This window comes from Balaenoptera physalus, assembly GCF_965194825.1.
Source record: "Balaenoptera physalus genome assembly, chromosome: 9".
NCBI classification, from domain to species: Eukaryota; Metazoa; Chordata; class Mammalia; order Artiodactyla; family Balaenopteridae; genus Balaenoptera; species Balaenoptera physalus.
In genome coordinates, this window is record NC_138888.1 from 68,687,748 (window position 1) to 68,715,662 (window position 27,915).

Consider the following 27,915-nt stretch of genomic DNA (forward strand, 5'->3'; position numbering starts at 1 on the left):
TCTTTCTCAAAAATAATCAGCTCAAAATAATCCTTATGCCAAAGAGGCATATTTTGAAGTGGCATATTCTGCTGCCTTTCAAAAAGAAAGTTTTCTACTTTTACATAACAAAATGAAACTTGCCCAACCTGATTAACCCTCTTCATCACACCTAGACTTCTTTCCTTCCCTCTTCATCCTCCTCACCATCCCAATCTCCCCTCTTTTCCTAAGTCTTTGCTCCTCTTTTAAGTCTTCAAAACCCCCAGTCCTGTCCTCTTTTTCTCAATCCCACTCTTTCCGCAATGAAGCCTGAAGTGTGTTCTTTAAGGATATACCTTTCATATTTGTATGCTTTCCCCGATTCAGTTCTTTTTTTTTACTCTCCCCAAATGCTTAAGTGCCTTGCACCTAAACACATTTGTCTAAAAAAGAATCCTTATAAAACCCTACTCAATCCCTTATCACTGGATTTTATCTTCCCGATTTAACTGTTTCCACTCCAAAACAACTATTGATCTAAAAACAAAGCACTTGGCAGGCGCCGGGCCGGGGCGGCTCTGAACCCGGTGTCAAGGGCCCGGGCCCGGACCCAGCCCGCCGCGAGCAGGGCCGGAGCGCTTCCGGCCGCGCCGCTCCGCGGGGAGCTCCGCGAGCGCCTGGGGACGTCGGATGGGCCCGGCGGAAGGTCGGCCTCCGGGAGGCCCGGGGTGAGAGGAAGACCACCTGGGCGCTGCTCGCTCTTTCAGATCCCGGAGCGGGCTTCCCGGGGCCGGCGAAGTGGGCGCCGCCCTCCCGCCACGAAGCGACTGCCACGTCAGGACAACTTCACAAAACCGGGGAGAGGGCGGGTGACGCAGGCCGGGCGGCCGCGGCAGGGTTGGACCCGCGGCCAGACGAGGAGGCTGACCTCCAGCCCAGGCCCCCGCTTCAGCAACACCCGGGCCGGCGCCGGCGCCTGCCCAGCCCTCAGGGAGGCGGGGGAGCAGCGGAGGAGGCGGCGCTACCGCGGAGCCCGCGCCACTGCGGAGCCCGCGCCTCGCCTGCGCCCTCCCGCCCCGCCGGCAGTCCTGGCCAGGGCTAGGCGGCGTCCCCGGAGGTTCCTGGGCCACGGCCGGTCGGTCCGAGCCGCACTGAGACCCGGGTGGCAGCGGCGCGGAGAGGTGGCGGCAGCGGCGGCGGCGGCTGGCCGGGAGGCCGGAGCCGGGACAGCTACCCGCCATGGAGACCCGCTACAACCTGAAGAGTCCGGGTGAGCGGGGCTGCGGGCTGGGCGCGGTGCCGCACTGTGGGAGGGAGGGAGGAGTGACCCCGAACTCCAGGGCCCCGCGCCGTCGTCCCCTCGCGTCGGCCGCCGCTCGCGGCCCCGCTCCCGGTTTCGCGCTCTACGCGAGCCCGCCGCCTGCCGGGCTGGTGCAGGCCGCGCAGCAGGGCTGCCGAGCGGGCACCAAACCTGGGGACTCCCCTCGGCACCGCGACTGCCCTGCCCTCATTTTCGCCGCGTAGAGCTGGGTTATCAACTCATCCCCGAGCACAGGTGTAAAGGTGATGGCCCTGGGTAATAGTGATCATCAGCCCCTCGCCCTACCTGCGCCCTGAACACCGTCGTTAGCCCTTCTCCGTCGCCGCCACCGGACTTTTATTAGCTGCTTGACCCACTCGCTTTTGAGGATTTAGTTTAAACGTTCTGTTTGCAGCATTTGGGGCGAATAGAATTACAGACATAAGGGAAATGTTCTGGACTATACCAGTTAACCCAAAAGCTACGAAAACTAGTTGAGCCGTGTACTTTAGAGCTAACCATGATTTTTGCCATACTGACTAGTATGATGTATGTCTATGTTCAGTCATAGAAACTTCTCTTTCTGTATTTAATGCCCGTGCTTCATTCACAGAAGCAGCCAAACAATCCTAGCCTCAAATTCTTTTCTGATGTATCATAAAGATGCACGAAAAGTAAGCGGCCCTGTCAGATTAAGACAGGCTTGAAACGAATCTTTGTGTTCTATAAATAGTATTCGATCTGTACCTTGATAAATTTGTTAGGAGGGAGAAGCTCCACACTTAAGCTCTAAATGATAATCCTAGGATGTTAGTGATGGTTTGACCAACCCTTGCTAGTTCTTTTTTTTTTTTTTCTTCCAAAGAAGCAATTTCTTAGTAAGAATCAGCAAGATTAGCATGCTCATGGAAAGAGCTAATTGTGAATCCTTGATTTTAAATAACTTAAAAACGTTCAAAGAATCCAGAGAAGCCTGAGGATACTGATTGAACAGAGCTTTGTTAGCCAGATTGCTGTCAGGCTAAGAAACGTTCTTAGGTAACTAAGTTTAAAGAATTGGTCATAACATTTGGGGAGGCAAAGACTTTAAAAAAAATCTGGCAAAGGCCATGGGCTCTCCAAGAAATACATTTATAGGATTCAATTTCAGTGGATTCACAATCGCTGCCCCCAGCCCATCTCCTAAGAACACCAGGAAAAAAAAAAAAAAAGGAGATCAAAGAGAAAGAGGGAAAGAAAAGCTTAGTTTTAAGATTAGATGATAGAATGACTAGATTGTTAAGATTGTGCTAGATTTTAATAAAACTATGTGGGTAAAACGTAGGGTGACTCCTTGGTCACATGGTATCAAGTTCCTTGAGACAGCTGAGGTACTTAGTGGAATGTCCAGAGAATAATGAAAATGTGAGTAATAGTACAATTTGGAATGGAGGATTGGTGGGTCCCAAGAGATTGTTGTCAGAGGACCTTGCTCAATTTTGTTAGGTTATCATACCTGAGATTGTGGTAAGCATTTAAAATTCTCCAGAATGTTGTATGTTTCTATACTATATGACCTACTTGTCATCTGGCTGAACTTGGGTAGACATGCTTCTACTGTGTAATAAATTGCTTCCCCTTTTTGGTTTCATTTCCTCAAAGGTAGTGCTGCTGTTCTAAAAATGAAAAAAATTTTCAAAACCTTTTTTGGTCATTGTACAGATTATTTAGAGTTCAGGGAAAAGGTAAATTAGATGAGCTATGGGACTTATTGAATAAGTGCAGGAGGCATAGTGAAAATGTTTCCTTCCTTTGTTTTATTCTGTCTTGTAATATTTCGTAGGGTAATGCATGTGTGAAAGGAAGTGGTCAAAAACACTGCACAATGTAAGAGATATAACACTTTTTCTCTCTATCTAATGTGGAGTTGTCTTAGAGGTATGGATGGGCCAATTAAGTTAAGATAGTACAAATAACTGGTTAAAGGCCAGTGTGTTAGCATATGGATAGTAAATTTGTTCATTTTATAGATGGGAAAACATATCTTTTTACGATCTTTCTGGAATGGACCTCTGGCTGTGTGCAGAGCTCTGTGTGGAACCACTTCATAAGCCTCTGGCTAGTGTATCAGTACTTGCCTCTGCATCAGGCTCCCTGATCTCTTTTTGGGTCCGTTCTGGCCAAAGTCGCAGGATCTCGGAGTATGAAGTAGGGAGACATATGTGTAACGAACCTCCTACGGCAGATTTCTTTGGAAGGGCCCTATGGGTTGCGTTCAGCAGGTGATTGGCATATAAGAGATTGGTGCAAAGGCGCCTACTACCTCCATCAGAAACCTAGGAGTTATTCTATCCATGCCCAGGGTGTCTACTGCCCCTTCATGCTAATCATTCTCAAGCTTTAATGTCCAATTTAGACCTTCTCCTAGGCTGTAGATACATAGAACTTACTGGTGATTTAACATCTTTACCCAAATTTCCCACAGACCAAAAAAAATCTCTCCTAGGTATAAAAACACAAAACCAAACTAATCAGTTTTCTCTCCTCCCCCAAACTTGCACCTCACCCTAATATTCCTAACCCAGGGTTTGACAGCCACCCAGGAATCCACTGGCGTCGTCTTTGATCTCTTGGTCTACTCCTTTACTCCACCCTCTACCCTGAAACACACACAAATGCATGCATTTTCACGCAGGTGCCAATACACACAGTCACATATATCTAATCCTTCGCTATTGTCACCAGATCAATTAAAACAAAACAAAAACTGACTAGGTCACTCCTCAAATTGAAAACATTTCAGTAGCTTCCTGATAGCTGTGGATTAAGTTCAAAGTAAACTGTTTAGCTTGCCCTCCTCACCAGCCTCATCTCCTATCACTCCTGTGCTCCTTTACATTTTTACCATCTGTCCATTTTGCCTGAGTGATTCTCCAGATGGAGCAGCTCTTCTCACCTGTATGCCTTGGTCCCTGTTGGAACCTCTGCTTGGAATGCCTTCCCTTTTAACCATTTGAAATTCCTATTAATTCTTCAAGCTTCTTTAAGGTTCTGCCTTGTCCAGCTCCCATAGGCAGACTAAGGTAGTCCCTATAGTTATGCATACTTGGTCAATATTTGTGTTGTAATTGTTTTCATGTCTTTCTCTCTCACTACAAGCTGTTTGAAGACAAGAAGCAGGTCTTATTCTTCTATCTCCATGGCTCAGATATTCTTTAAATTGAATGGATACCTTTGCAGGGCCTTTGTGGGCAGAAACATGAGTCCTTAAGTATTTGCTTAAGTGCCGTCACTGTGGGAGCAGGAAGAGGCGGTTGGGGAGCATGACGTTGGATTCACATCCTCGATAACTTGGAGCTGGATGATATCAAGATATTCATTGATACTTTCCAAGGGAAACAGATGCATGAGAGACAGTGACCTGTAAAAGACCCCTTTAGCTGGAGCTTTGTCTCCAAAGTCCAGTGAGCTACCTGGGCATGTGAAGAACGCTAATGGGAGGCCCTTAGAGCCTAGAGTTTGGATCCAGAGTGATCATGTGGCCTCCATGAAAAGGAAGAATGAGAGCAGGAATGCAGGTGCTCCCCACCCTCCTTCTCTTTCCTGGCACATCTTGTCTTACCATGGTTGGAGAGTTCCACTGATAACCTTGCAAAGAGATAAGAGAGGAGCTGGAGTGGAAGAAGTTTCCTCACTATCCATGTGGTGGCAAGAGATGGAGTATCAGGAGAGGCAGACTATGCTCTAGCCCTAGTTTCCAGGCAGTACTTTGAATCTTGACTATTCCATAGCAGTGATATTTCTTTTGGGGAGCTAGGGAGCCATGCCATGCCATGTGGCCAACTACATATGCTTATGGCCTGGATTTGAACCAGGGAGAATCACTGAGAGGGCCTTAAATCTCAATCCATTTCTGACCTGGGGAAGAGGAAGGGGTGAAAAGGAAAGGAGAATTATGTGACAAAATTATTGAGTTTCATTTGACAGATATGAACATTGAGGCAGAATAAGATTATAAGTGACTTGTTCAAGGATTTAGAGCTACAAAATATCAACCATATTTTAAAAAATATATTTATTTATTTATTTTGGGCTGCATTGGGTCTTCATTGCTACATGCGGGCTTTCTCTAGTTGCGGCGCGCAGGCTTCTCATTGTTGTGGCTTCTCTAGTTGCGGAGCACGGGCTCTAGGTGCGCGGGCTTCGGTAGTTGCGGCACGTGGGCTCGGTAGTTGTGGCACGTGGGCTCAGTAGTTGTGGCTTGCGGGCTCTAGAGCGCAGGCTCAGTAGTTGTGGCACACGGGCTTAGTTGCACTGCGGCATGTGGGATCTTCCCAGGCCAGGGATTGAACCTGTGTCCCCTGCATTGGCAGGTGGATTCTTAACCACTGTGCCACCAGGGAAGTCCCCAGAGCCAGAATTTTAATGCAGCTCTAATTCCAGAGTCCACGTTCTTTTTCACGAAGGTGTTCATAGTATATGTTGTTTCAGAAAAAATAGATTATAAAAACACTAGAATAATCTTACCTTCTGTTTAGCTTTGTACTTTGTCTCTCACATGGTTTGTGCCTGTGTGGCCCGTGAACTAATAAAATCAACTTGTTTAGTGGTTGAGCCAATGATTGTTCCTTTAAATTCTTTCCTGTAGCAATTCCGAGCCTTTCATACATCTCTCATAATATCCGTTGGGTGTTTATTTTCCTCTGTTGAACTGAGCTGAGTGACGAAGAGGCAGAGAAAATGTAATAATGTTTTGGAATGACATAAAATCTGACCTCTTCAGCTTAATCATTTTGCAGCCTGCTGCTGAGGGATAAAGGAAAAACAGTCTTCCTGGCATCTTTGATTGCTGACAGCAGTAATCAAGTTAAAGTAATTAACTTCATAACAACTTCCATGGTTTTATTTATATCTAATTATATTAACTTAGTGATATTTTTTTACACGGCTCTAAAACAGGGGCTTTCAATTCTCTTTCTGTGGGCCCCTTAGGTAGAATGGGCGGATGGGGATAAGTAGCCTGAAGGCCCTTCCATGCTGGCCCTGCTGTTATGTTTTACATATTGAGGGTCTCCTTAAACCTTTCTTTGAACGAAGGATTTTATCTCATTATCAAATAAATTTGAGAACCACTGCTTTTTCTTTTTTTTGACCACGCTGTGTGGCTTGCAGGATCTTAGCTCCCTGACTAGGGATCGAAGCCGTGCCCCCTGCAGTGGAAGCACTGAGTCCTAACCACTGGATCTCCAGGGAAGTCCCCCAAACCGCTGCCTTTTTAAATCAGATCCTTGGAAAGAGTTTTGTTGGGGGGAAGATAGTAAAATTCATTTCAGCTAATATTTGAGTGCTTACTGTGTGCTAAGCCTTGAGGGAGACTGCAATGAAGTAAATGTTGTTGAGCAGGAAGGACAGGTGTTAATCACAAGTGAGATGAACTTCATGAAAGAAAAATTATAGGGTGTTAAGAGGACTTAGAGCAAGGGGACTCAAGCCAGTATCCAGGGCAGTGGTTTCCAAGCGAAATAACTTAGAGAGCATTCCTGCTCTCCACTCTCCTGCCAGGACTCCTCAAGGATTTTTATCTGTCCAAATGGAAATCTCTAGTCGCTCCTCTGAGAGTGGACAAAGGAAGGTGTCAGGGAGACCTTCCTGAGTAAATTTCATAAAGGTCTGGTGGGAGCCAGACTCAGGGATGAAGTGGGGGAAGGGAGGAGGAGCAGCGATGCAAGCTGAGGAGTTGCTATGTAGGAAGGAAGGTCTGAAGTAGAGAGAAGGTGAACTGTATGCGAGGAATTGAACAAAGCCTAGTGTCTGGACCTTGGGGGGAGATCGTGTCTCAATATATATGTGCGTGTTTCTAATACAGCATTTATCATGCTGATTTGTATTGACTCCTCCCCCCAGACTATAAGCTCCTTGATAACAGAAGCTATATTTTATTTTGGCTGTAGCTATAGCATCTAGTATGAACTTAATGAATATTTGCTGATCAGATGAACAGATTCTCTGCCTATAGGGCTTATTAGCTCAGAGTCGGAGATGGAAAAGAATATTAATAGTTATGGAATAGGATAGTGACTTAAGAGTTTTTTTCCAGCTTACGAACCCTTGATTAAAATGAAATTTTATGCAAAAAGTCCTGACACATACCGAACTGTTTGGCTGTAGTGTGTGAGAGTTGCTTCTCAGTTAACCTCTGCCCGTAACGTTCCAACCTGTGCCACCACAAATTTACTTTTATTGTTTCCTCTGCTTGTTCATACCGAGCTGGGTAATTCCTACTGTCTCTCTTTCAGATGTCAGTACCTGACCCCTTTTCTCTTCTGTCTGCTCTCAGGTTAGGTGCCCACCTGGTGCACACCTCTCTCATAGCATGTATTGAACTGTGTCAGTTGGTTCTCAAGCAGAGTTTTGGAGAGCCTTGGGCCATCTGGTGTTTCCCTGGCTTTGCTCTCCTGTATCCGACACCAGTATCCTGACATTTTTTTAGCACCTAAAGCTTGAGGGTGAGGGGGCTGGAATCAAAGGATTGACCTTTGTGAACCAGTAGGGGAGGAAAGAGGGTACAGATACACATAGGATTGTAAACCGTCATAAGCTGTCAGTAGTCATTGATCACGGGGCTAAAAGTCTGTGCCATTAACTGAAAGAGGTGGAAGAGAATTGAGAGTAAATAGGTGTGAGATAGTCTTGGAGTGCTCGTTGGAGGGGGTTGGGTGGAGGCTTCCTGGAGAAATGTAGGAACACAGGGTGGCATTGTGTCCCAGTGGAGATTGTTGTTAATAACTCTATAATGGCATCAGTGTGCCTGTCTCTGACTTTTTAAACCCCCTTCAGTAATGCTCAGCTGTTTGGGTATAGACTCCAGATAAAAAGATGGTTGCGGGACTTCCCTGGTGGCACAGTGGTAAAGAATCCTCCTTCCAATGCAGGGGACATGGGTTCGATCCCTGGTCGGGCAAGTACGATCTCACAGGCCGCGGGGCAGCTAAGCCCGTGGGCCACAACTACTGAGCTCCGTCTCAACGAGAGTCCGCGCGTGGCAAACTACAGAGCCCACGTGCCCTGGAGCCCGTGCACCACAACGAAGAGCCTGTGTGTCGCCACTAAGACCCGACGCAGACAAAAAAAAAAAAAAAACATAAATAAAATAAATATTAAAAAGAAAAAGAAGATGGTTGAGTTGGCTCAGTTAGAATTAAATTTTGTCAGGGGAATATGAAAGAACTCCTAAGAGCCAAAAGTGTGGATGAAGAGGGAAGTGAATATAGGTATAGGTGGGGTGAAGAATGCTATGGGGTCAGCGGATTGGAGGTTTTAATTAAGCCGAAGAATCATTTCAAAAAGGAATTCAGCTAGGGCTATAGAGATTCATTGACCTCTGGGGACAGTGCCATTAAGTTAATGCAAGATAGTGGGTAGAAAGTCCCAAGAGGTTGAGGATATAGGGGGTTTACTGTTTATGAGCATGAGTTCCAGAGGCCACGTTTTTGTTAAATATTTTAACAAGGTAGAGTTGGACTGCCTGTGTTGGAATCCTAGCTCTGTCATTTATCAGCTGTGTGACCTTGGACATGTTATATAATTTCTCCATGTCTCAGTTTCTTCATCTGGAAAATGGGGTTAAAAATCGCACCTAAAGAAAAAAAAATCGCACCTATCTCATAGAGTTGTTTTGAGGATTACATGAATTAATGTTTGAGTGCTACCATATAGGAAGTATATATAAGTACTTACTAAATAAAAATAGTGACTTTATGAGACTTCCCTATATATTTAATTTAACGTGTAACTCTTCTAGTGCCTAGCTACCATTTCCTCCCTACCATTATTACTATTATCCCATAATTAAATGATATGCTCTGTTGAACAAGTCCTCTACACATTTTTTGTGAAGTAGGAACTTTTTCATTAGGTTTGTAAATCTGTACTAATCACTTAGAAAAGTAAATTTTAAATGTCTCTATCTTGTGAATTTTATTTTAGCTGTTAAACGTTTAATGAAAGAAGCAGCAGAATTGAAAGATCCAACAGATCATTATCATGCACAGCCTTTAGAGGTTAGTTTCTGTCTCTGTCTTCTACATATGTGTTTTAATACTTTAATATTTTAAACAAGTTTCTTAAAATTGTTTTTTCATTGCTTTGAGTCATTACAAATGTGTTTGATATGCTTAATTGATACATTTTATTCCCTATAGTTCCTGAGTTTTTTTGGGTTTTTTTTAACCATTAAAAAAAATTGAAGTATAGTTAATTTACAATGTGTTAGTTTCAGGTGTACACTGAGTATTTCTATTAGCCATTCAGAATCACACATTTTAGAAGAAGCAGATTTCTTGTCTCTATAAAGTGGGCCTCAGATACTAAATTAATTTTAGGTCTTCCCTCAGGAGGGAAAGTGGAAAGAACTCCAGACTCTACAGGTGGAAGACTTAGCCCCTTGAGGGGTCTCTACATCTAGTTTGGGCTTTTTGTACGAACATCTCTACCTCTCTTCAGTCTTCCCATCTGTGAAAGGAGGGTATTTAAATGCGCCCAATCTGGTTTTCATGGTAATAGTGAGAATAAGATGTGATAACATGTGCAAGCATTTTGCAAACTATGAAGTACGTGGTTAACTGTAAGATGATGTTAACAGCCTGTGTGTTAATATTATCATTTACTAAAGAGCTTTTAGGCATCTATGAGGGATAATTTTTAAAAGTTTGCTAAAACAATCCAAATTTATAGTAAATTATTTGATTACATAAATAATAATTATCACTAATTAGGATATAAGGATTAAATTACAGTTTAATTAAGTCTGTAATCTTTTTCTAGATCAAATGACTTTTTAATTAATTAATTAATTAATTAATTAAATCCCCATCCAAAGAACAATCAAGCATGAACTCAAAATAAATATATTTTCAGACATACCAGAACACAGATTTTCTTCCTTGTATTCCTTTCAGAGGCACATAGCTGACAATAAACCACATCAAAATAATGCAAAAACCAAAAAAACAAACAACAACAAATAAACACAGAGGAAGACTGAGATGCCAGTAAACCTAGAAGACACTCAAGTGAAGAATTTTGGAATGTGTCAAGAAAGCAATTAGTCCAGATTAAAACTTCAGGGCTCCAGAAGAGATTTTTCAGAGAAAATAAATGGAGCTAAAGTAATAGGAAATATGTAAATCTATAATCTTATTTATGAATAAATAACAATGCTCAGATGTTTTAAAATGCATTTGTTTAAAAACATTTTAGCTCTTATGGGACATGAAAACTAGATTTAATAGCTTTTATTTATAACTTTTATACTTGAGACATTGTGTGCATTAGAAACTGTTCTAGCAATAATATAAAACGTTAATTTTTCTCACCCATGTTTCTAATACTCACTGATAAAAAAAATCCAACTTTTTAATGTTATTGATTCCTTGTTGGTTATTGTTTTTGTTCAGGATAACCTTTTTGAATGGCACTTCACAGTTAGAGGGCCCCCAGATTCAGATTTTGATGGAGGAGTTTATCATGGACGAATAGTACTGCCACCAGAGTATCCCATGAAACCACCAAGCATTATTCTGCTAACGGTAAGAATTCTTGACTTTTTGGAATGCTTCTGGTGTAACTCTTCCTGGTGGCTGTAAAGTGTGTATGCATACTTATTTTCATTAAGAAATAAAGTGGACCATTATTATTATAACTTTGCTTTTGGAGACCAGACCTTGGACTGTATTTTTTTCTGGGAAAGAATTCCTAGGAAGTTGAAGCATCTGAGAAGTACTCATGATGCTAATTGCCATAGTGTGGTTGTTAGGATTCAGTGAATTAATGTATGCCAAGTGCTAGGCTGGCACATGGTAAGTACTCAATAAAGGGTAGTTACTGTTATTGTACCTCTTAATCACATTATCTCCTTCAATTTCTCACCTTTCTTATGCTTTGTTCTTGAGTTTCCTCATCTTTACGTGCAGCTCTTAGAATAAGAACTGACACAGTCCTCAATAAATGTTAGCTATGTTATTACCATTTATATCTTAGAATTTCTCTCCATCTTCACATATTTTATCTCCATGTAAAGGAAAGCTGTTGATCCAGTTTTCTCTTTTATTTCCTGGGACATTATTCCATCAGTAAATTCCTCTCTTAAGTGTTAAGCTTTTCTTCCTTCATTTCCTTTCATTTATGTGTGTTTAATTATCCCCTAACCTTGAAAGAAGCAAAAATAAAAACACAAAAACCTTCCCATATCTCTGCTACCACTTTAAGCTGCAGTCTTATTTTTCTCTTCTGATAACCTTCAAGACATGCTAACTCTAGTTTAGCCTGTTGTGTTCTGGTTCCCACACATAGCACCCTGTTTAAACAGGCTTACTACACCAGTCTCAGAGACCAGTTTGAGAAATCTCACCACCTCTTCTCAGTCTTCATCCTATTCCGTCTAAGTTTAAGTTAAACATCTGATACACATGGGGTTAGCAAATGGTAAAAGAAAAGATATTCATCATTACCAAATTAATGTTGCTTTTACCTATAGCGTTTGGTGTAGTGGAAAGAGCATTAGTTTTAGAGCCAATAGCCCTGGATTCTGGCCAGTGCGTTTTCCATTACACCAGGGGCAGGTTACATAATCTCTTTGAAATTCAGTTTTCTCATTTGTCAAAAGGGATGTGTATGGTAAATATAATCACACTATAAAGTTCCTGGCATATAGACGCTGCTTACTAAACACTAGGTGTTGTTGAGAATTGTTAATGCTGGCAGTAGGGCTGGAGCAGGAGGCCCTGGAGGGGCCCTTCTCTTCTTTTAGTTGCTAGATCGTGGGGAGAGCCAGGTGGTCTGAAGGGAGGGCTGGTGCGTGGGGAAACTGGTGGGGGGCAGTGGGGCAGCAGCTGTTCACCGATGATATCATCATGTGTACTGGTTTTCAGTACTTAACTCTTTCTGATTCACTTCCTCTCTTTTGAAAAGTCTTCTCCAGCCTTCATTCAACAAATATTTATTAAACACGTGTCATGCACCCTGTGGGTGTGGCAGAGAATGTCAGATTCTCTGCCCACGTGGAACTTATATTCTAACTTCATGCCTATTTTTCCTATCCTTCCCCTAAGTACGGATAGTCTACGAGTTCAGACTACAGCTGTTTTCTCTTATTTCTAAGAAATGGTTTCAACGATCACCTCTGTGAAAGTCACGTACCAGAAATGTATTATCTTCTTCTGATACCAGCATGTCTGTATTTCTGCCTGCCTGCCGGACATCATAAGTAGCTCTTCTGCCAAGACAAAACTGAAATCATTATCTCTCATCTTTCACTTCTGTGTTCCTGTATGAAATTGCATCATCCTTCTGAGAATCACTCCCATCTCAGAGCCTTCCTCCCCAGTATCTAGTTTCTTCTCTTTTAGATCCTTCCCAGAGTCTAGCACCATACTAGGCACAGAGGAGGATATCAGGACATCTTTATATGTCAGTTATTTAGATGTCACTTGTGCAACTCAGTTTCACAAAGCTGCTACAACTTCTAAAAACAGCTTTTATTATTCATTCAGAATCCAACAAATATTTGTGGAGTATCTGTAAGAGGACAACAATCTGTATGCCCTTGGAGGTTCCATCCTTTTAAAACTCTCTAAAAAATTATCTTTAAAAGTTCTTTATATATAAAATATATTTACACTTTAAAGTATAAAACATTAAACACACACATGTATAACTTTTAAAATACCTTATTTTTCCTAAGGCTAATGGACGATTTGAAGTAGGCAAGAAAATCTGTTTGAGCATCTCGGGACATCATCCTGAAACTTGGCAGCCTTCATGGAGTAGTGAGTATTTAAAGTGAATATAAATCTTATATAACTTTAGTCAATTCATAATAATAACGTATAATACTCTCTTGAGGTTGAAGCTGTTTTGGATAAATAATTTGATATTATTGAATAAATAATAAAATTCTTTTCCTTGTCTAGATTTTTGCATCATTTTAATACAATCCCCTACTTGTACCTCTTCAGTGAAACCCTATGCGTCTTTTCTTTTTCTCTTTCCAGAGTAAACCCAATTCCTTTTACAGAGCAACTTAGATTGATGTTTATTTTTATTTCAGTAAGAACAGCATTATTAGCCATCATTGGGTTTATGCCAACAAAAGGAGAGGGAGCCATAGGTTCTCTAGATTACACACCTGAGGAGAGAAGAGCCCTTGCGAAAAAGTAAGTTTTGCATTTCCTTATTTGTTACAATCTGAATACTGTTCTGGATAATGGCTACTAGGAGATAGGCTCTGTCTCTTTGTGACTCACCTTTGTTCTACAGGATCTAGTCTTAGTTTTGCTAGTTCAGAAATTCAGTTGTATCAATTTCCCCAGGGGCGACCAGACTCTAAAGAATTTGTTTCATGCTATCTAGTTTTAAAAAGTAGTTGATAATATCAACCTACAATGAGCAATACCTTCTAGAAGATAGTACTGGTCATTTATCTCCACTTGGGCAGTTTTACAGATGGAGAAGAGCCAGAGTAATGATATGTATGTAGCTTTCCACAAAAGTTTAAAAACTCCTTGAAGGCAGGGAGGGAATCCATTTTATCATCTTTGTATCTGTAGCATCTGCCACATAGCAAGTGCTCAATAAATGATCTGGAATAAAGCAGAGATTTTCTTTATCAAGTTGTAGTTTCCCAGTGGTATTGCCTTCTTGGGTTTTTTCAAGTACATTCTGTCTGTATGACCCAGATTAGTCATTAGATTCGGAGTAGCCTCTCCTTTGAGTAGTGCGAAAACTCATTCTTGATTTTGATCATTGTCCTGTTCTGGACTTCGCTGCCTGCCACCTTTCAGACCTATTATGTTAATTAAATTATAGTATATCTTACCCTAGCACAGCCCAGAATTGGCCCTCCATAGATGTTTGTTAAATCAGATAGACTTTAGCCTTGGGAAGATTTGATAGACTCCCTGTTTTATCAGCAACTTTTCTTTTTAAACCTTATTCCCAAGTTTGGTATATACCTTGCAGCTACTATTCACAAACTATAATATGTACTTGGAGTACATAGCATTTGTTTTGATTTCCTATGTTGACTTTCTATCTTGATACTTTCATCCAGTTCATTTCATGCACAAGGTAAAAAAAAAAAAAAAACCAAAAAACTTTTTGTTTAAACTTCTCACTCTATATATTCTAGGTTCTTAATCTGTGATACAGGCTTTCTAAAACATGATTTTGCATTCAACCATGGTAGCATACTGTCCTTGTGGATAAACTAATACTAATATATTAAAAATAAACTTTCTCCTTTAAACGTCATCTGACTTCTCAGTTAAAAGTGAACACATTTTAAGGTAAATAATTTGGATACAACTGATTCTCAAAGGATATGGACAGCAATGCTACTTCTAGTGAAACAAAAAACATTCATCAATAAACACTAAAATTAACACAACTTTTACATATATTTTGTCTACATGAAGTTATAAATAGTATATTCTTCAAGATCTAAGACTCTTATTTGTTGAACTAGAAGTAGGACAAAATAGTTTTTTTAAAAGTTCAGCAATGTAACAATATATATTTCTGCATATTATACACATTTATTTCCAGTCATACGAAGAAGAAAATGAAAACATACAGAAACAAATTAATATTAGGAAATAGTCTAGTTAGCAGGCTTATTTTGAGCCTCTACTTATTATAATGAATGATGAATTTCAGTGTCTGGATTTTCCACAAGTTCTCTGATCTTTCAAGTTGTACTACTATTTTGATGAGTAGGGTTTGTGAGTTCTTCCTTGGAAATATCTGTAAATTCTATTTTACTTTATTAAAAAAAATTTGTTTTTATTTAGCTGCACCGCACGGCTTGTGGGATCTTAGTTCCCCTACCAGGGATCAAACCCGGGCCCACAGCAGTGAAAGTGCCGAGTCTTAACCACTGGACTGCCAGGGAATTCCTGAATTGAGCTTTAAAATGGACTTTTTACATAGACTTAACATAGGCTTGTTATGTGTGATCTGGAGGACAGTGTAGTTAAACAATTTATATGTTTTGTCTTACAGATCTAAAGCTTACTTTATTTAGGCAGTATATTAGGAAAAAATGAAATCTAAGCCCTAGTTTTTGTTTTTTTTAAATTTCAGATTGTTAAAATTGAGGTATAATTGACATGGATTTTTTTAAAAAACAGTTTAACTTGTGTATTTGTCTCAGAACTATAATTATTGCCAAAATTGTCTAATTTGCATGTAGATAAGTGTGATATGGAATTGTTGAGTGATCTTTTAAATTTAGTCATTCAGTATTTGAGTGTCTTGGATTAACTTTCAAGTATTTGATTTATACCCATCAAAAAATTACTTCTTACCAGATCACAAGATTTCTGTTGTGAGGGATGTGGCTTTGCCATGAAGGATGTCCTGTTGCCTTTAAAATCTGGAAGCGATTCAAGTCAGGCTGACCAAGAAGCCAAGGAACTGGCTAGACAAATCAGTTTTAAGGTACTCTAAATTTGTAAATAAATTCTAATTCTGTAGCCCTTTTGTTTATTGCCAACTTTTGGACAGAAAGTAAAGCAATGTAGTTCTGTCGCACTGAGGTTTTTACAAATAATTTTTCTTATTACAAAACTAATAATATATATTCACAGAAGCAGCATTATTATTATAGCATAGTAATGGTTAAAACTTAGACTCTGGTATACTGTGCCAGGGTTCAAATCTCAGCTTTGCTGCTTATTGGTAGTAGGACATCAGGCATATTACTTACATTGTACCTTTTTCTCATCTGTGAATAATAATGGTACTTGTAGGATTCTTACGAGAATTGAGTTAATGCTCTTTTAAATGTATTGCATTTAGAACTGTCTCTGGTGCTTAATAAATTTTAACTATTATTATAGAAAATATAGATAAACAGTAAGAAGAAAATAACAATCATGCATAATCCCATCCCCAAGAAATAGCTGTTATTAATATTTTGACATGTCTCTCATCCTTTTGCTCTGCATATAATTACTTCTGGAATTTAATTTTTAGCTCCATCAAAAAAAGTCAACCTGCCTTAAGCAACATGCTGCCTCTCCCTTTTCTCCCCTCTCTACATCTTGTATATCCTTGCATGTCCAGTTCTTGGGAGAAATTTTCCCTTTTATTTTACTGCGGTGCCTGGAAGAGGAGGTGCTTAATAAATGTTGGTTATTTTCTTCCTTCTGAGGATTCCTATTGTACTTAACATTACTTCTCTGAAAATCTTAGGGCCAGATGTCTTTTGTACATCAGAATTTCAGATTTTAGAAATATTAAACCTATACTAACATCCATAGTGGGATCTAGGGCAGCACCCCATAATCAAATCTATTAATATCTCATCAGCAAACCTGGGAATATTTACAGTAATGTGCGATCAAGACTATTAATAGCCTCACATGTCAGACTTTGCCTGAAAATTACAAAAAACTTTAGTTTTTAGAGCTTTTTGGAGTGGATTGTGAACCAGGAGTGTTAGTTTTGTTCCTCACCAAGTAACAGCTCCTTGAGAATAGGTATTGTCTACTCTTCCTAAAATATCTAGCACAGTATTGGACACGAATGAATGCTCAGAGCTTAACTGACTAGTTGATATTAAAGTAGTAATTAAAATAAATCCAGGAGAGGACTTAGTAGGTTGTGGGTTATTCTGTACATCTCCTCTTGTGACACTGCTCTTGGGTGTATCTTTTTTTCATAGGCAGAAGTCAATTCATCTGGAAAGACTATCGCTGAGTCGGACTTAAACCACTCTTTTTCACTAAATGATTTACAGGATGATATACCTACAACGTTCCAGGGTGCTACAGCAAGTACATCGGTATGGCTCTTGTCTTTTATATCTATATCTATCTATACCATTGTCATTATTTGCAGTAGAAGAGGCGATATCTAGATGAAATATCTGAATATTTTGGTTCTCCTAACAGTTGGGTTCTAACCTAGCTCTCCCTCTAGTGAATTATAGTATCTTAAGCAAGTTATTCATATCTTCTGAGCCTTCTTTTTTGTTAAATGGGGCTGGACTAAACAAATTTTAGGTCCTATTGTCCTTCCAGAATTCTATGACTTTTCTGAAAAGTTAGTTTCAATATAGTGCTAGACTCTGAATGATACAAAATATACATACATTAGCTGCTTTCTAAATAGGCACTCTATCTCTGGAAGGTTTGTTAAGCTGCATTGAGGCACTGACTTAAAGGCCTGGAGTCAAAGTTTTGCCTTAGACCATCTCTGTCCAGTACAGTAGCCACTAGCCACACGTGACTATCTAAATTTGTATTTACCTTATTCAGAATGAAACTAAATTAAAAATTCAGTTCCTTAGTCACACTGGCTACATTTCAAGTATTCAAGAGCCACATGTGGCTAGTGGCTACGGTATTAGACAGCATAGATACGGAACAGTATCATCTCAAAAAGTTCTGTTGGATGGTGCTCCCTTGTACATAGTAAGTGTCTAATAAATAATTATTGAATGAAAGATTACACGGATGCTATGGGTCTTATTAGTTGTGCCCTGACCTATTGTCTAAACATTAGCGGGCTTTGGTCGTTGGAGAGACTGATTAAGAAACTGTGACTGGATTGTTGCTAAATAATTAGGATTATGGGGGAAAGCATTGACTTTCCTTTCTTTTCTTAAATTTTTAAATAAATTTATTTATTTATTTTTGGCTGCATTGGGTCTTCATTGCTGTGCACGGGCTTTCTCTAGTTGTGGCGAGCAGGCACTACTCTTCCTTGCAGTGTACGGGCTTCTCTTGTTGTGGAGCATGGGCTCTAGGCACATGGGCTTCAGTAGTTGTGGAGCACGGGCTCAGTAGTTGTGGCTCACGGGCTCTAGAGCGCGGGCTCAGTAGTTGTGGCGCACGGGCTTAGTTGCTCCGCAGCATGTGGGATCTTCCTGGACCAGGGCTCGAACCCGTGTCCCCTGCATTGGCAGGCGGATTCTTAACCACTGCGCCACCAGGGAAGTCCCTCCTTCTTATATACAAGAGAGGAACTGTCTTTTTCATAACAGATTGTTTGGTTGAGTAGCCACATCTTTCCCCCCTGTCCAGTTTATAGAGGATTTTAAAGGGTCAGGAAAATTGGAATAGAAGCTGGGCAAATACAGATTTTCCTTTAACTCAGGAATACTTATTATAAAGTGGGACTGAGTGGTCTTCTCCCATTCAGAGAGTGAGATGGGCAGAAAGAAGTGGATTGGAGAAAGCAGGGGAGAGGGTGCTCCAAAGGAAGTTTTTGGGGGACTGAAGATGGAAGTATACGAAAAAGGTGCACGCTAAAAGTTAAATCATTTTTATGTGTTGCCCATGTAATTTCATGAATTACAGAGAGATATAGTGAATTAATTTTAGTCAGTATATGTTTTAGCTTGCAGTATTTAAAGAAAAATTCAGATTACGTTTCACCTTTAGAATTCTAATCGTTTTTTATTTATTTTTATTTATTTATTTATTTATCTTACAGATTTTCTTTCTTTATTTATTTATTTATTGGCTGCGTTGGGTCTTCCGTTGCTGTGCGCAGGCTTTCTCTAGTTGCGGCGAGCGGGGGCTACTCTTCGTTGTGGTGTGAGGGCTTCTCATTGCAGTGGCTTCTCTTGCTGCGGAGCGCAGGCTCAGTAGTTGTGGCTTGCAGGCTCTAGAGCGCAGGCTCAGTAGTTGTGGCACACGGGCTTAGTTGCTCTGCGGCATGTGGGATCTTCCTGGACCAGGGCTCGAACCCGTGTCCCCTGCTTTGGCAGGCGGATTCTTAACCACTGCGCCACCAGGGAAGCCCTCTAATTTTTTTTTATATCATAAATAGTTTTTTTAAAAATAAAACCATCCTATTACAGAGAGGAGGAGGGTAGTAATCTTTCTTCACCTATAAGGACAGTCTCCTAATACTTGTGATGTATTTAAATCTGTCTTTAGTCTATTTTAAATCTATGTCAAGTCTCCTGTTGCATATTCCAGTTATACTTATTCCAGTTGTAATTTATTTTATAATCAGTTATTTATTGTCTATCTCCCTTCCCAGAATGTAGGCTCCTTGAGGATCAGGGTTGTCTATCTACTGCACGATATCCCTAGTGCTTGGCATAATGCCTTGTATATAGTAGATGGTCAATCGGTATTTGTTGGTTGAATAAATGAATCTTAGGATTGGCACTTTAAAGAAATACTAGGAATACAGATAAAGAAATCAAGAAGTTTAGTAAATTAGATTGCACAAACAGTAGTTTTGTTATTACAGTATAGTCTTTTCCATTTTGATTTTTTTTCTTATTTTTTCTTCCAGTTTTATTGCAATATAATTGACATACAGCACTGTATAAGTTTAAAGGTGTACAGCATAGTGATCTGACTTACATACACCATGAAATGATTACCACAATAAATTTAGTGAACATCCAATATCTCAGAGATACAAAATAAATGAAAAAAGAAAGAAGTATTTGGCTGGGGGTAGCTGCTTTACATGCAAGTGTAATATAAATTCACTGAGATGTTATACATCAAATCCCAGATGAGGTATGTTTTTTTAGCCTTGAGGGGCGAGAGATTGCCCAAAGTCTAAATACAGCAGATAACATCAGGCCATCTGTTTATTTGATGCAGATTTTTTAGCTATGTAGAAATGGGAACAATACTGATGGTCGATTTATGTTTTTCCAGTCTATCAGACTTTTTCTTCTTCCCAGGGATTGAGGTTCTGAATAAGCCATTTCATTTTGTGTTAAAAAGCAAACACACACACACACACACACACACACACACAAAAAAAAAAAAAAAGCAAACACAGAACTCCCTTCCAGATGCTATTCTACGTTACTATAGAAAAGCTTTTATATATATATATAACAAGGGACTTATCTGTGACTGTGATTTTTTTATATATATTTAAATGTAATTTAATTAAATATAAATGTCACATACTTTTACGTTCCCAGAAATGATCACTTCATCTTAATGAAGGAAATGGAAACTATTATGACTTAAGTCTTCATTCTGTGATATGTGTGTTTGAACAAGTTTAGGCAAACAGCAGAGATTTAAAAGTCCTACCACCAAACCTATGGCATTTTGAAAATGCTAAGGCCAACTTGATTCTCCATCTGTAGTTCAATATGAACCACCAAAATTTAGTCCAGTTAGTCCTTCAACTCCAAATAATCATACTAATAAAGTTCTGAAAAGCAGCCCTAAATAAAGTTCTGGAAAGCAGTCCTAAATAAAGTCATGACTTTTTTTGTTACCTAAATCTGGAGTCTTCAAAGGGATATATCGATAGTAATATTAATAATGACTAACATTTAATAAGCAATTGTGTATCCTAAGCACTTTATATCATTATCCTGTTTAATCTTCACAACTACTGAACTGGATAGTATCCTTGTACAGGAGAGGGAGCTGAGTCTTAGGTTAAATAACTTGCTTAGGGTCACACATCTATGAAGTGGCGAAGCCAGCCTAGTAATGGTAAGACTCCCTGTTTTAGTCAGGTATGTGGGCAGGATAGTGTTCTCCCCTCAAACTAATGGAAAAAAACAACATGTAGGGGCTTCCCTGGTGGTGCAGTGGTTGAGAATCCGCCTGCCAATGCAGGGGACACGGGTTCGAGCCCTGGTCTGGGAAGATCCCACATGCCACAGAGCAACTAAGCCCGTGAGACACGACTACTGAGCCTGCGCGTCTGGAGCCTGTGCTCCGCAACAAGAGAGGCCGCGACAGTGAGAGGCCCGCGCACCGCGATGAAGAGTGGCCCCCGCTCGCCGCAACTAGAGAAAGCCCTTGCACAGAAACGAAGACTCAACACAGCCAAAAGATAAATAAATAAATAAACAGATTAATTAATTTAAAGAAAAAGAAAAACAACATGTATAAAATCAAAGCTTTAAGATGAGTCAGTCTCATGCTAGTTTCTGAATTGATACTACCAGCTTGCTTTTTATTTTCCTTAAGAACCCATTTCCCTATAAGCCCTGAGTACTTTTGCTCTGTCAGACACTTTTATCTGCTTGGCTGAATGACTGGAAGAATGGGAGATTTCCAGTGGAATGTTGTAATAAGTCATGACATGACACAGTGTGGCAACATTAGGCATCATAAAATGTAACAGCTCTGTGTATCTGCTCTTCAGTGAGCACCTTGCTCCTGAGCCCTGGCGTACGGAAGTCCAAGTTCACGCACCTCTCATTCAGCATCAGCACTTTTATTTTTAACTCAGAGTGGGTAGTTCCTTTCTACCTCTGGGTTATGGGTCACTACATTTGAGTGCTTCCAAAGGATAGTTTTAAGAAACTCAGATTATTTAAATCTTTTAATGTTGGGGTGCTGTCAGAATTAAAACGTAATTTCTTCTGCAGGTAACTTAGATCAGCAGTTTTTCCCTATGTTTACAGTTGTTGCCAGGACAAAGCTCATTCTCTTACCTTTTAAAAAAGAGGTATTTGAATTACATTATTAGATTCTTTTTTTTTTCTAAATATTGAAAATTTCTATAATGAAAAGTATTTTCGTTCAATACTTTTTTTGTAATTACTCAATTTAAAAAGTTATTCTGAATAAAACATATATTCTTATTTTTTATTTGAAAGAATGTGTCTTGACACTATTATAATCAGCATAAAGTTGTTTTCAATATAAGAAAGACTGTTGGGTTATTAGAGGTAGAGTTAAGGTATCTATATAAATAAAGTGGAATTCATATTTTGTAGAGCTTTCTTGTCTATAAAACACATTTACGATTTTGAATCACTTGGTACCACGTTGTGTTTATGCTTTGACCAAGCGTTCATTGAAAGGATGGAAAGCAATTGACATCCAGTGCTTTTCAGGGGGATACACTGAGTCTCCCCTAACCACCTCCATGTGTTTCTCAGCACATACCCAGGGCACTCTTGACAAGAGTTCATGCTTTACATTCATAGAATAACACAGTTCAAACACACAGTAAAGGGTCCTTCTAGACTTGTGTTCAATTCAGTTGACAGGGATTGTGAGAAAAGATAAGCCTGGTTTGAAAACCACATCTATTTTTTATAACAATATTATTATGAAGAACATATGGTTTGAAATTATTTCCTATGTTCTATGATTGTTGATGTAATAAGATAACACTGGGGGAAGAACACTGTTGCGAGTTGCCCTTTTTTGCCAGTTAGAATATGGCAAATTTTTATGTAGAAAGTGGGAATCAAATTGCTTCCCTCCTTGACTCTCCTGAAAGAAGGGAGGTACCCAGATGCCTAGCAGATACTGTTTGAATTGCTGCTGGAGGAGAGTACAAAGCGATCTATGGAGAATATGGGCAAACTCTGTCCTTGTCTTATTTGTTGCTGGTAAATCCCTCCTCTACCTGGTGAGCACTCAGAATAAATTGTGTTGCTGGCTTATTCCAGGGGCTGAATTACTGATCTCAGCGTTCAGAGAATTCTTGGTAGTTTTGCCCTTAGTCATATTTAGTGCTCGGAGATTCCGTGTGCTGTTGAAGAGCCTGTATGTACGTATACAAGTGTTCTTTGCCAATTTCAAACAAAATTTCTCAAAATTTCATAGTGTGGAGTCCAGAACACCTTAGCAGCGTCCCTTCAACAACCTGCCCAACCTGTAGCTGAGGATACCTCCATGAGCCCTCGACAGCGCCGGGCCCAGCAGCAGGGTCAGAGAAGGTCGTCTACTTCACCAACTGTGACCCAGGGCCGGCCGCCAAGAGACCACCACACTGATCATGGCGGATCCGCTGTACTGATTGTCATCTTGACTTTGGCATTGGCAGCTCTTATATTCCGACGAATATATCTGGCCAATGAGTACATATTTGACTTTGAGTTATAATATTGTTTTGTGTCTTAAGAGCTGTGACTCAGCTACTTCATTAAACATTCTGCATTGGGTATAATCTAAGAATTGTTTACAAAAAGATTATTTTGTATTTACCCTTCATTCCTTTTTTGATCCTTATAATTCAGTATAAATATAGCTAGACATTCAGACTGTGTCCTGCTTAGTATAAGGGGCTGGAAGTCAAAGTCCCTTGTCTCTCTGTGTGACCTGCTTTACAGGGAAATAACTTATTGTTGTTTCTCATGCCTCAGCGTCTCTTTATGGAAATTTGTGATACTTTTCTGTATAGCCCTTTAAAATTTTTGGATAAAAAATGGTATTTTAAGTTCCAATGAGTATTACTAGTTACTCAGTACCATTTATTGAGTACTCTGTTTCTACTTAATGTAGAATGATATAGTGATAAGAGTTGAAAAAAAAGGGAAAATAAAACCCCTCAAATAGCTTGCTTAAAATGTATGCATATGAGACATACTGGAATTGCCCATTCTGTGACTGACTTTGTGTCCTAAACATTCGTTGGTGAAAGTAAACTATTTCGGTCAAACATCTCTGAGGAAATGAGATTACATCATTATTATTGGATGTTACTTGAAGAGGGAATAATGCTTTGTAACCACTTTGATATGCTGTTATCCCCTTCTCTCCAGTTCTCACACAAGATTTTAAAAGAAAGAAGGAAAACAACCCTCCATAGAGCTTTGATTTAAGGAAGGAAGGATCCAAGCCAGGAAATTGCTTGATTTTCCTCCACAAGTTAAATGGGAGGATCTTAAGATTTGAATGTTTGCTGTACTTTGAACTGTATATCTTTTGAGTTGTATTATATGCCTAGCTTTATAATCACTGTAAATTTAATTATTCCAGGAATATCATAATATTGAAACATTTCATGTACCATTTTAATACAAAAGCTCAGGGCCCATGTAACAGTGATAGAAATTAGAACTGCCCACCTAATCAAAGCCCAAGAAATAATTTTCGGCGCAAAATCAATATATCAATATATATCAATATATTTATTGATATATTGATCAATAAATCCGTATATAACTTAGTGCTAGCTAGCTCCACAGACTCTAGTAGATAATTTTATCATCATAAATAATACCTGGTGAGAACATATAATCACAGAAAAACGTTACCTTCAGCATGTTCAGGAGCAGCATTGAGGGCACTCTTGAGAGTATTGTTAATGAAGATTTAATTTTTAAATACAGGCAGTCCCCAGCTTTCAAATAGGTTATGCTCTAAAAGTGCATTTGGAAGTTAATTTTTTTTTTTTTTTTTTTAACGACTCAGTGTTGTAAATCATGTTTAGGTTCTAGACAAGGCCACATTAGACAAGATCCATTAGTCCATAATGTATCTTGAATACTTTGGGGAATGGTATTTATAAAGTCCTTATGTAGCTTTGACTAACTGAAATTATGGGCAAGATAGAAACAATTTGTAAAATGATTTTAAAGGCAAATTTAATTTTTACTCCTGCTCTGATAGGATTTTGGTTCTATGAACTATCAGACACAATTTGTTTTCATCTTATAGCCAGTTATGTCTACATCTAAAGTAAGAACGTATTGTATACTATTATATAATACACAGTTTTCTTAAATTTTAATAAATTAGCATTTTTAAAGTGTTTACAGATTGTTTCTCTTATATCTACAGCTGAAGTTGGTAAAGTCTAAAAGGCCCAAGGACTTTATGAAGACCTCGCATGTCAGGAAAATTATAGGTTACCATTTTATAACTTTATTGTCATGAGAAAATACATTCTGAAGTCTTGGTTTGGAATGTAAGATATTAGAAATATTGGTTCAGTGGTCAGTGGTCTCCTAGCAAGAGGTCACTGACTCACGGGGGGAGGACCAGGTAATGTTATCACCTGAGAAGAAGGAAATCCCCATTCTCTCAGCCTATCCTGAGGTTAATCGTGTGCTAGGAACAATCTTCCCTCCATTTCCTCTCCGTCACACTGAGCCAGCCTCGATCTATGTGATCTTGTTGCATGTTTCCATGGAGTGTGTCTATACTTTAAAACTGATTAAGCCAAGAAGATTTCACATTCTGCAGATCTTCCTCTATCTGAGTTGCCTCTCTTCTTTCACCCATCAACAGCCAGGCCATCTCCTTCTTTGTTCCAGTTTTTTTTTTTTTTTTTTTTTTTTAACCACCTGATACATGTTATCTGAAAGTGGCATATCTTTTGCTTCTTCCCTTTCAGCTCACTTTGCTACCTAAAACTCCTTAAGTTGTCGATCTGGCCCCCATTGTGGAGTTAATGAACAAAACTGGTCTTTGGAGCCATTCTTACATCCCAATAAAGGGCCTCTTCAGAAAACTATTATTTTTAAAGCCCCAATTTAACCCCTTATTTACAGCATAAGGCCAAAACTGGATGTGTGATCAGGTAGGTAAAGGCTTAGGACTCCTTCCTCCAATCCTCAGATTTAGGTAACTCATGGCTTTTCCTTTGACCAACATAGCACATATCAAGGTAGTTAAAATAGCATGCGTGAAAAAATATATAATGTCTGTTTCACCTGTAACTGTTTAAACCAATGAAACCTTTCAAATTTTATGTATTGTGGGGCTTTTATGTAGCACTTTATATTTTCATGCTGCTTATAGTTTTATTCTACTGAAATAAATGAATTTCATCAAAATTCTCAACTACTTTTTTTTAAAAACCTTTAAAAATTGTTTATTATTTTGACTATGAAAACATAAAATTTCCTATTTCAGGAGAATAAGAAATCATTTTGTTCTTTTTGGCTGTGAATAAACTTTCTGGTACTTTGAGACCTCCCATTTTTATAGAGCAGAATCAGTAAACAGGCAGACCTCACACAGTTGGACTTAGTTGTGCAGAAACCTAGGCTGAAGTACTGAAAAGCCTATATTGTTTTATTACTTGCAAAGAAGTATATGAAAGGTGAATGCATTTAGTGAACCTTAGTTTTAACAAAGAATAATGTGTACATTAACGTGTACTCTGGGAATTCCCTGGAGGTCCTGTGGTTAGGACTCTGCGCTTTCACTGCCCAGGGCCCGGGTTCAATCCCTGGTCAGGGAACTAAGATCCTGCAAGCCGTGCAGTGCAGCAAAAAAAAAAAGTGTACTCTTAACAGCCATTGTGGGAGGCTATAATTGCTCCAAAGCTATTTGGAATTCCTCTTTAAAAGTTGCCTTCAGAACTAGTTTGAGCTGCTCAATAAAACCAGTGACTTTATTCATACCTGCTTTTGAATTCTTTATGTCATTTGGTCTTATCTTCTGTTCATTGTACCTCCTTGAATATTCTCTTGCATTTTTCCACTTCTCTTCGTGCTCACTGCCACTAATTAGCCATCATCTCCTCTCAACTAGTGCAATTATCTCTAACAAGTCTCCATTCCTGCCCCACTGCAGCTGGAGTCTTCTCCAGCGCATGGTACAGATCTGATCCCATCTCTCCCATTGCTCTTAAAATAGGCCTGAACCCTTGATGTAGGACACAAGGCTGTGTGTGACCAGAGTCCCACCTAGCTCTGGCCTAATCTGGCTGCAGATGCTTACTGGGGCCTTTCCACAGCTCTTAACTTGCGCCAATGGGGCCGATCCTCTGTCCTGAGAAATAAACAAGTGTTAAAGTTATACACCCACTGCCTCATACCACATGCAAAATTAACCCCAAATGGATCTGAAACCTTAATGTAAGGGCAAAAACTCTTAGAAGAAAACATTGTCAATTTTTGTGACCGTGGGTTAAGCAGTGGTTTCTTAGATACGAGATCAAAAGCACAAGCAACCAAAGAAAAAGTAGATAAATTATATTTCATCAAAATGAAAAACCTTTTGTGTTTCAAGGAACATCGTTAATAAACTGAAAACACAGAATGGGAGAAAATATTTGCAGATCATATATCTGATAAGAGACTTGTATCGAGACTAAAGAACTCATAACTCAATAATAAAAAAGATAAATGACCTGGTTGAGAAGTGGCAAAGGATTTGAATAGACATTTGTACAAAGAAATACATGAATCATTAGTCATTAGGGAAATGCACATCAAAACTACAGTGTGATACCACTTCATACCCACTGTGATGGCTAGAGGGTACATTGCTGGTGGGAATGTATTGATAAAATGGTGCAGCCACTTTGAAAAACCTTTTGGTAGTTCCTCAAAAAGTTAAACGTCGAGTTACCATATGACCCAGCAATAAACCCAGGTATATATCCAGGACAAAAGAAAACATGTACACACAAACTTGTACATGAATATTCATAGCATTATTGTTAATAGCCCCAAACTGGAAACCCAAATGTCCATCAGCTGACGAATGGGTAAACAAGATGTGTTATATCTATACAATGGAATATTATTTGGCAATAAAAAGAAATGAAGTTATAATACATGCTTCAACATGGATGAATCTTGAAAACATACTGAGTGAAGCCAGACACAAAAGGCTACATATTGCATGATGTATATGTATATGCACAAAACTAAAAACCCCATTTTACAGGGGTAAATTTGTGGTATGTGAATGATATTTCAATAAAGCCATTATAAAAAAAAAGTTACACTTATCTCCAACTGATTTTTCTCCCTACTGTAATCACAATAATTGAACTACTAAAAGTAAGATTTAAAGAAAAAATTGGTAGGATCTAAAGTTACATCTGGAGTGCAACAAAACAAATATCTCTTTAAAGCCAACAACATCCATGCAAAATTCTAGGGTTCCAGTCAGTCAGCCCTTGATGGGCCTGTTCCAAATGGAAGACAGCAAAAGAGATCTTTTGAACAAAGTTTATGGAAA

General features: G+C 39.3%; 1 protein-coding gene across 1 annotated transcript; it reads left to right on the plus strand.

Moving 5' to 3' along the window:
• The first annotated feature begins 542 nt into the window (after positions 1-542).
• UBE2J1 (ubiquitin conjugating enzyme E2 J1) lies at positions 543-27,676 on the plus strand. Its single transcript, XM_082475791.1, has 8 exons — positions 543-1,231; positions 9,227-9,300; positions 10,696-10,827; positions 12,981-13,065; positions 13,347-13,452; positions 15,607-15,736; positions 16,965-17,084; positions 22,816-27,676. The coding sequence occupies exons 1-8, from the start codon at positions 1,201-1,203 to the stop codon at positions 23,092-23,094; spliced, it is 957 nt and encodes a 318-aa protein (XP_082331917.1). The 5' UTR covers positions 543-1,200; the 3' UTR covers positions 23,095-27,676.
• The last annotated feature ends 239 nt before the right edge of the window (positions 27,677-27,915 follow it).